The sequence below is a fragment of the Charadrius vociferus genome, unplaced genomic scaffold (genome assembly GCF_000708025.1).
Source record: "Charadrius vociferus isolate BGI_N301 unplaced genomic scaffold, ASM70802v2 scaffold363, whole genome shotgun sequence".
Classification (NCBI taxonomy): Eukaryota; Metazoa; Chordata; class Aves; order Charadriiformes; family Charadriidae; genus Charadrius; species Charadrius vociferus.
In genome coordinates, this window is record NW_009647942.1 from 1,943,773 (window position 1) to 1,954,140 (window position 10,368).

General features: G+C 42.7%; 1 protein-coding gene across 1 annotated transcript in view; it reads left to right on the forward strand.

The window, feature by feature from the left end:
- Positions 1 to 1,055: 1,055 nt before the first annotated feature.
- The window catches only part of CERK (ceramide kinase), a 51,043-nt gene continuing 41,730 nt past the window's right edge, over positions 1,056 to 10,368 (forward strand). Inside the window, exon 1 of the mRNA XM_009883221.1 lies at positions 1,056 to 1,332. Coding sequence (XP_009881523.1) covers positions 1,056 to 1,332 — 277 coding nt within the window. The remainder of the gene's footprint in view (positions 1,333 to 10,368) is intronic.

Below are 10,368 nucleotides of genomic sequence, written 5' to 3' on the forward strand. Positions count from 1 at the left end.
TGAACTAAATAATGGTGACAATAGGGTTGAGTGTTTATGGGTAAGAATCAGGGGGAGGGCAGATTAAAAAAGGCAGACATCGTAGTAGGAGTCTGTTATAGACCACCCAACCAGGATGAGGAGGCAGATGAAATATTCTACAAAAGGCTGGGAGAAGTCTCAAGATTGCGAGCTCTTGTCCTTGTAGAGGACTTCAACTTGCCAGATATCTGCTGGAAATACAATACAGCAGGGAGGGAACAGTCTAGAAGGTTCCTGGAGTGTACTGGGGATAACTTCCTGACGCAGCTGGAGAGGGAGCCGACTAGAGAAGGTGCCCTGCTGGACCTGCTGTTTGTAAACAGGGAAGGGCTTGTGGGGCATGTGATGGTAGGAGACTGTCTTGGGAACAGTGATAATGAAATGATAGAGTTTTCGATTCTGGGAGAAGCAAGGATGGACATCAGCAGAACTGCTACCTTGGACTTCCGGAGGGCAGACTTTGGTCTTTTCAGGAGCCTGGTTGACAAAGTCCCTTGGGAGGCAGTCCTGAAGGGCAAAGGAGTCCAGGAAGCCTGGATGTTTTTCAAGAAGAAAGTCTTAAAGGCACAGGAGCAGGCTGTCCCCGTGTGCCGAAAGACAAGCTGTCAGGGAAAAAGACCAGCCTGGCTGAACAGGGAGCTAGGGTTGCAACTTAGGGAGAAAAAGGGGATTTATGGCCTTTGGAAGGAAGAGCAGGCCACTCAGGAGGACTACAAAGAGGTAGTGAGGCTATGTACGGAAAAAATCATGAGGGCCAAAGCCCAGCTAGAGCTAAACCTGGCTTCTGTTGTCAAAGACAACAAAAAAAGTTTCTAGAAATATATTAGCAATAAAAAGAGGACTAAGGATAATCTCTGTCCTCTAGTAGATTGGGCCGGTAACATAGTGACCAAGGATGAGGACAAGGCTGAGGTACTTAATGCTGTCTTTGCCTCAGTCTTCAGCAGTAGGACCATTGTTCCCTGAGTACCCAGACCCCTGAGCTAGAAGACAGGGATGGGGAGTAGAATGAAGCCCCTGTAATCCAAGGGGAAATGGTGAGGGACCTGCTTCAGCACTTGGAGGTACACAAATCTATGGGCCCAGATGGGATGCACCGGAGGATACTGAAGGGGCTGGTGGAAGTGATCACCAGGCCACTTAGCATGATTTATGAGCAGTCCTGGCTAACCGGGGAGGTCCCAGCGTTGGCAAACGTGACATCCATCCACAAGAAGGGCCAGGAGGAGGATCCAGGGAAATACAGGCTGGTCAGTGTGACCTCGATGCCTGGGACGGTCATGGAACAGACCATCCTCAGTGCCATTACACGTCACATTCAGGAGAACAGGGTGATCAGGCCCAGTCAGCATGGGTTTACGAAAGGCAGGTCATGCCTGACCAACCTGGTCTCCTTCTATGACAAGGTGACCCACTTAGTGGATGAGGGAAAAGCTGTGGATGTTATCTGTCCGGATTTTAGCAAAGCTTTTGACGCTGTTTCCCACAGCATTCTCCTGGAGAAACTGGCTGCTCATGGCCTGGACAGGTATACTCTTAGCTGGGTAAAAAACTGGCTGGATGGCCGTGCCCAGAGAGTGGTGGTGAATGGAGTTAACACCAGTTGGTGTCCAGTCACAAGTGGTCTCCCCCAGGGCTCGGTGCTGGGGCCAGTTCTCTTTAATATCTTTATCAATGATCTGGATGAGGGGATCGAATGCACCCTCAGTAAGTTTGCAGATGACACTAAGCTAGGTGGGCGTGTTGATCTGCTTGAGGGTAGGAAGGCTCTGCAGAGGGATCTGGACAGGCTGGACCGATGGGCCGAGGCCAATGGTATGAGGGTCAACAAGGCCAAGTGCCGGGTCCTGCACTTGGGTCACAACAAGCCCATGCAGCACTACAGGCTTGGGGAAGAGTGGCTCGAAAGCGGCCCAGCGGAAAAGGATGTGGGGGTGTTGGTGGCCAGCCGGCTGAATATGAGCCAGCAGTGTGGCCAAAAAGGCCAATGGCATCCTAGCCTGTACCAGGAATAGTGTGGCCAGCAGGACTAGGGAAGTGATCATCCCCCTGTACTCGGCACTGGTGAGGCCTCATCTCGAGTACTGTGTTCAGTTCTGGGCCCCTCACTACAAGAAGGACATTGAGGTGCTGGAGCGTGTCCAGAGAAGGACTACAAAGCTGGTGAGGGGTCTGGAGGATAAGCCTTATGAGGAATGACTGAGGGAACTGGGGGTGTTTAGCCTGGAGAAGAGGAGGCTGAGGGGAGACCTTATCATCACTCTCTACAACTACCTGAAAGGAGGTTGTAGAGAGGTGGGGGCTGACCTCTTCTCCCTGGTGAAAAGTGATAGGACGAGAGGAAATGGATTCAAGTTACATCAGGGGAGGTTTAGATTGGATATTAGGAAACATTTTTTCACTGAAAGGGTTATTAGACATTGAAATAGGCTGCCCAGGGAGGGGGTGGATTCGCCATCCCTGGAGGTGTTTAAAAAAAGGGTAGATGTGGTGCTTAGGGACATGGTTTAGAGGTGGTTTTGTCAGGGTAGGTTGATGGTTGGACCTGATGATCTTAAAGGTCCCTGCCAACCTTAGCAATTCTATGATTCTATGATTCTAATTAAATCACATGAATTAATTAAACCAGTTTCAAGGGGACAATTCACTGGCATTTAGAGACAAAATCCCCCTTCCTTCTTCTACCTTCTACCACAAATGCAACTTTTAAAGAATCTACAATCAGGATCTTTGTCTTTGCAAATGTAGATACTATTAAAATATAAATTTATGCACCTGTGAACTTTCCAATTACATAATGAATCAATAACAAGACTGATAAGACTGTGTCCAAAGACTGATAAGATTGAGAAAATCTATGTATTTTTTTATTTCATATACTCTTATCTTTTCTGAATTAATTTTGTTCTCATAAAGGTATTGTGTAGGATTTTTTTTTTTTTTGCTGCTGAAACTGAAATGGTGGGACACGTTGAATGAAAATATGACACTATAAATCTTGAGTATAAATCTTGAATTTTTCAACATGGACTTTCAGGAAAGTCAAGTCTGTGATCTCATGCTACTTGACTTCACAATTACAGTATTCACAAGAAAGAGAGAGTTTAATGTATCATTATTATTATTTATTTTTTTTTTAGCCAAATGTCTTTGACCAAATAGTGGCTGTGTCTTAGAACATCTCTTGCTCTTGCAAGAAGAAGGACCTCAAGATCCATCTTTAACTGCAATTATTCGTAGTCTTGTATAGGTACTGAAAAAAGCATGAGCTTGTGCATATCAGGTCAAAAGTAGACATCTTCCAAGAAAACTGGTGTGAATGTTTGTGCGTCAGGGTACATTTGATGAGTTCCCAAGGACAAAAATTGACTAAAGCATTGGAGAACCTTTCGAATGTTAAGAAAGGAGCAGGAGTAACTGGTGGTTACTTTTTGGTAACTGGTGATTAGACATTTCACTAGCTTCTGAGTGAGCTCAATCTACCTGTGATCTCTGGCATAATTACCTTTTTAGACAGAAAGGACACATCAGTGTCATTTCCTCAGTGATAAGAAAAAAAAAAAGAAAAATATTTAAAATAATAATATAAAATAGGTTTATTTTTCATCTGATTCAGCGTATATCAGTGAGATTTTTAATCCTAGCAGCTATACAGAGTCAAAACCTTTTTTAAAGAATGTAAATTCTTCACAGATACATTCTGATTTCTGTGTTGTTTATGTTTTTTCAAGTTATTAACATTGGGAGGCTACAGATATGTTCAGTGATTCTTGGAAATGAAGAAGTGATTTGAGTTTCTTGGATGCCATTGCTGTTCAGATAATGTCATATTTTATTTTATTTCATTTTATTTTTCGTAAGATGATAAGGACCATAATTGGAGCTTACAGAGATGCTTCCACGGTTGTCTAAGTACTTTGTCTGGTTTTATGTGCTAGGTTAATTAGTCTAACTAAGCATATCTTAGGCAATAGTTGGTCTGGAGCGTCCTGATAAATAATGGGGCTGTACTTCTCATATGTTTTTATTTGCTGTGTTGGTAACCTGATTATCTGTATTTTTATTTAGTCCCTGTTTGGCTAATAAGGATATCATGAACCAAAGGAAGTAAATTGTATTTTCCAGTGTAATGATTTCTATATTGAGATTGTTTTATTTTAAAATTATTTCATTAGCTAATTACTTTAAGTTTGATAAATATAATCTCCAGACTTTTCTCTGCTGTTGCAGAGAATCTTGCTTTTGGTTTGTTTTACATTCTCTTTGGAAGGGGGCTGTTTCTACTGCCCCCATAGTCTGTGTGATTTTTCTTTTCCCCCACTGTGCTTTCCTATTCTTTTACCTGGAGTGTTGATTAGTAGTTTTACAAGGTGTTCTTCTAAAAGCAGCATAAAAATATGTCTCTCCATCATAAATGGAAGAATACTCTTACTTTATTCTTCAGTTTATGAAGGCCACACTGTCTGGCATAAGTTAGAAGAGCCCTTATATGGATTAGAGCTCTGCCTGCTGAAGCAGAGCATCAGAGAAGCGCTCTGGGAATAAAAGGTTCAGTTAAAATGGCTCAACTTAGAGGTATAAAAATTAGTTGGGAGAAAAAATGCTGCTTTGGTGATGGTAGGAATTTTTACATTAATAATTCTTTCATCCTGAAGCTCTTTTATCATGTACATTGAAGCCCACACCTGAAATTTGTCGTGTCAAAAAAAAAAAACCAAAAACCAAAAACCACCCCAAAAACCACCCAAACAAACTAAACCAGGCAGAGTTATAAACCTTAGAAAAATGTTAACTGTTCTTACACGCAGTAAGTATGAGTGTTAGTATATATGATGGAGGTTATACTATAGAACATGATACATAGTTTGAATAATAAAAATTTGTCTGCCTACCCAGAGTTACCGTCTCTTAGACCTCTTCTTGAGAACTGGTCCATATGCATGGTTTTGCCAAAAAGCCTGTGGGTGTGCTCTGGGCGAGGTCTGCATGGGCCTGGTAAAGAGCAATTTTTCTGAGCTATGAGGGACTGGAAATGTCAGCAAAGCATAGTTTGCGGAGAAAAAACAACCCAACTCTCTTATTAGACCAACTGATGTAGTTGAGGGATGGACAGAAAAGAGAAACTTTTGGATGTCACCTGCAGTTCTGCCTCCAAGCACTGCAGGGAAAGACCTATTCAAGCATTCTTACCAGAGCCGAGCAAACATTTCTTATACAACCTCCTATACACCCTGTACCACTCAAGGCCACCAAGAAGATGACAAATCTTAGATTCCTGTATCAGTCTCTTAAAATAGAAGAAAGAACGGTGGTTCCTGGCATTTTCAAGTATTTACAACAATTTATCAACTTAAGACCAAAGTTGCACACTGGCAGAGAGATTATCATTCTGTCAGACAGGAAACTTTTAATTTTGTTGTTTCTTGAAAGGATGCAGTTGGGTGAGAGGGGGTCTCACAGCTCCTCAGCACTCCGGTTGAGGCTAATGATTAAAATAGGAATAAGGATCTAAACAAAAATTACAAATCAATACCTCTGTGTATATCTGTAGGTGGGAGCCACATCAGCTTGAAACAAATCCTCTTTAGTGTTTTTCACAGTGATAGGTAGTTTATGTAGAGAATATGGAGGTAGCTTGTAGCTTTGGAAGAAAGGAAGGATTCTGTAACTTTCCATGGTTCACGAACAGCATGCAACATTTCCCTTCACAAGAAAAATCAGTATCTTCTGGATCCATTCCCACACCCTCCAGTACATCAACAGCTTTCTCTCAATTACCTTCTGGCTCAAGTGGATAAAGGGCGGCAATCACCCTTTTTGACAGGCCTTTAAAGATGCTTTTTTTTCCAGATCACTTCCAATAATAACTGTAATTTAAACTTTTATGATAAAAGCATAGTAATGCTTTAAAATATCTCAGGTATTTTTCTAGAAAAGGTGATGTCATTCTTTACATCAGCAGCAAGAATAGTCCACTCATGCTTCAGTCTTTGCTTGCTGATAAGCAGAAGAGGAATTAGAACATTAGTCAATATTTTTATATTTAAAATGAATTATTTTCCTCTGTTCTATTATCTTTGTCATTAGTTTCCATTTTCCAAAAGTATTTCAATTGCCAAATTTGGCCTTTGGATGTATTTACACTGTTCTAATAGGACTTGCATGTATCTACTTGAGAACAGAATTTGATTCGTGGGTAAGTACTTCAATTTGCCTGAGGTGCACCAAGATAAAAATTTTGATAATTCCCAAGCAGCTGTCTAAAAACTTTCTTGAGGCATTTTCTCTGTGGAAGAAAAGAAATGCTTCATAGTTACCAATGGGCAATAAAAAATAGGCAAAACGCCCCCAGTCTTTTCTTGATTTTGGTTCCAGTTTTAAATTTCTGAGCAATGAATTAAAGTTTCAGTTCTGCACTAGCTGTCATTTGGATAAGGCGACAGCTGTCTCACATTCATGTTCAAGGTACAATATTAGGAATATCTTCACTGATCTTGAACTTCCTTCTCTTCCCTCAGTGGGACTGAGCACCATTGCAGATGTTCCTTGGGACATGGAGGAGTCCTTGAGCCTGGAGCCATCTCCCTAGGAGCACAGGGCACAGCAGCTCAAGGACACCATTACATGTCTCTGTTTTCCAGAGTTCTTGGTGAAAATTTGTGATTCCCTCTAAAGTTCCAACACAGAACTGAGTAGAGTGGCAAAAATGTGGTGGAATATGATTCTTCTTTGGTCTCCCATGCACTTATGTGGGTATTATCCAGTTGTCACTTTGGTTAAGATATTTTACATTTTTTTCACTTTAGACTCTCTCTCAGATAAGGTTGAATACTTCTAGCAAGGTACTACAAGGGCATGCTTGATTTTCACTGTGGAAAAAAATAGTTGCAGAGTCCTAGTGAAGAAATACACCTCCAAAAGATTTGGAAGAGAGCTCAAATTTGTAATGATTTAAATCAATATTTTGGTAATGGTGATCATGCTGAAGAATACCTGTTTGCTCCTGTTGATTAAAAAGATGTACATGCTTAGAAGTGTTATTTAATTGATTGCCTACATTATCATCTAATGATCCTGTTCAGCACAACATAATGTTGCTAGCAGTAAGTACTTTTTATAGTAACCATACTCATAGAATGTTTTGGGTTGGAAGGGACTTTTAAAGACCACCTATTCCAATGCCCCTGCCTTGGGCAGGGACGCTTTCTACTAGATCAGGTTGAGTGGAGAGCGGCCCAACCTGAACTTGAACACTTCCAGGGATGTGGAGTCCACAACTTCTCTGATCAATCTGTTCCTGTGCCTCACCACCCTCACAGTAAATAATTTCTTCCTAACAGCTAATCTAAATCTCCCCTCTTCCGGTTTAAAGCCATTCCCCCTCATCCTATCACTACATGCCCTTGTAAAAAGTTCCTCCCCAGCTTTCCTGTCGGCCCCCTTTAGGTACTGGAAGGCCCCTGTAAGGTGTCCCCAAAGCCTTCTCTTCTCCAGGCTGAACAACTCCAACTCTCTCAGCCTGTCCTCATAGGAGAGGTGCTCCAGCCTTCTGAGCATCTTCGTGGCCCTCCCCTGGACCCGCTCCAACAGGTCCATGTCTTTCCTATGTTGGGGGCTCCAGAGCTGGACGCAGTATTCCAGGTGGGGTCTCACCAGAGCAGAGGGGGAGAATCACCTCCCTCGACCTGCTGGCTGTGCTTCTTTTGATGCAGCCCAGGGTACAGTTGACTTTCTGGGCTGCAAGTTCACATTGCCGCCTCGTGTCCAGCTTTTCATCCACCAGTACCCCCAAGTCCTTCTCAGCAGGGCTGCTCTCAATCCCTTCATCCCTCAGCCTGTACTGACACCGGTGATTGCCCTGACCCAGGTGTGGGACCCTGCACTTGGCTTTGTTGAACTGCATGAGGTTTCTATGGGCCCACTCCTCAAGCCTGTCAAGGTCCCTCTGGATGACACCCCTTCCCTCTAGCGAATCGACCACACCGCTCAGCTTAGTGTCATTTCAGATGAATGACCTATTATAAAATCAGGCACTGAGGAGAGAAAGTTGGCTTTAAAAGTTATGTTGTTTGCTTGGTAGGCAGTAAATGGCTCATAGAGATAAACCTGGTAAGTTGTGTTACCTTCCTGCACTCTTCCCATTTGACATCATGAATTGTACTTGTTGCACAACATATTATTGTTCCCAAGTTAACTACAATTGCAACCCTTCCTGTGGCCTCTGTGGACCTGTGAACAAAGTGAGGTGCTTTTACAACCATGCCATTTCTCAGGGCGGAGCCCAGTGATCAGCCATCTTTAGCACCAAGATTTTAGGCTATAAATCCTGCAGTTTACTGGCATCGCTGCATCTACCGTTCTGTCCCCTCAGTGGTAATTAAAGGCTTATGTAACAAGCAGTAAAACAATAATTGACATGTGTATGCTTTAGCCTACCAAGTCAGCCATCCTTTAGGAATTCTTTCTCTGTTAGAGTCAGGGAAGAAAACCATAAAGTACTAAAACCCACTGAAAAAAAAAAAAAATTGTGTTGGCTCAAATTTGGCCTTTACTTTTCAGGGACAGAAGCACATGTCGGCATTCAGAAGACTATCAGAGCGGGCCAGAGCAGACCAAACACAGCACTGGTAAGAATTCCTGCAAGACGTTGCTGTAGTAGCATGGAAGATCCCAAATCATGGACCAAAACATTGTTACACTGAAACTATGTGCGAGGAAGAAATCAGTGGCTTCTCCTTATCTAAACAAATAAAAAACTTGGATGGGGAATGCCATTCATGCTAGTGGTGCTAGTACACCTTTATAGGCATCTAACAGACCAAAGGATATTTTATCAATTCTGTGTTTTGCAGTTGAAGGCTTTAGCCTTAACTAAGCCAGAAAGAGTTGTCAAATTAGTAAGAATAAAAGGAAATAATCATAGGCAAGAATGGTAAAAAGAATGAACTTTTTACTTCTCCAGCTAACGTGGATCACAGCATAAGAATATTGATTCAGGTGACTGTAGGCTATAAAAGATCAGATCTAATTTGCCCAGTGGAGAAATGATAAATAACATTTTTAAGAATACAGCTTTATATTAGTGATCCGTTAGCTCCTGGAGCACAACTGACGGGGTTAACACCAAAAGAGTCTCTATTGCAGCATGAGTATCAGCATTAAGCTGTGGTTTCTGCACAGCTGTTCTGGCTTGCAGAAGCTGTTATAAATTGATGGAAGTGAAATATGCTAGATACGGTACAACCCAAAACCAAAAGGATGTTCATGGCCCACTGGCCTTACCATCCAAGTGTAAGAAGGATGATATCAGATGATGTAGCTGGCAAAATGCAAAGAACCAGTGAGACACTAATGACTGCTCAGCAGTGGATTTGGCAGACTAATGTTCACAACAGACTTTTGCAACAAACAAACTTTATTTTAAGCCTCAGTGTAAAGAACTTTACAGGTGTTTATGAGGGGAAGGATTCCAAAACATACAGGGAAATACAACTGACAGAAACAAAGTGGTCCTTGAAATTGTGAAAGTGTAGCATACGTGGGTGTTCTCAACAAAACAGGTGGCAACATCATGTCTTTCAAGGCCAGAGGAAAGGATGTTGTAATAATCGAGAAAGAAGATGACAAGTATTCATGGCACAGGAAGACTATCTTCAACATACAGCTTGGATGAAAGTGCCTAACTCGTTTGTTTTCAGCAAATTAAATGTGAGTACATTACAGGGTCCAGAGCAGAGCTCGTGTAGAAGCCTTTTAGACCTGCACTGGCTCTGAGCAAAGCCAGCTGGAGAATCTCTGCGTCATCCTCACGCAGCAGAGGACTGGCCCCAGGTGGGACCCACCTAAGAACAGACCAGTGACATTTTCTCTAACGTCTGTAGGAAATATTCAGAACTGGTTGGTTAGGAGTAAGGCCAGAGGCAGAGCAATGACTGCTTACCATCACCTGTATTTTGGGTAGGATGCTGATGGGTTGTTAAGTGATGAGTGATAAGGTTCAGGGCCACCTTAGAGGAAAGGCAGCAAAGAATTAAGAGTTTAATTATAGTGAATGACCGACAGTGTCTTTAAGGCAAACCCAAAATGTTTTTTTATGGAAACTAAGGCAAGGGTAGACCGAGAGGTTTGCAGTACCAGATGTTTGTGGCAGATGTGTTCGTTACCTTTTCCCTGCTGCGACAAGGGTTCATCGCCACCGTGATGGGTGCTCGATCCTCCCGCAAAAGACCACGAAAACAACCCAAAGGCGTTACGGTGTAACCCCCAGTTCGTCCGCCCGGAGCCGTTCCCCTGGCGCTAGCGTTTACCCCCGTGGTGGCCCGTTCCGGGGGGAGCTTCGGCTTGGGC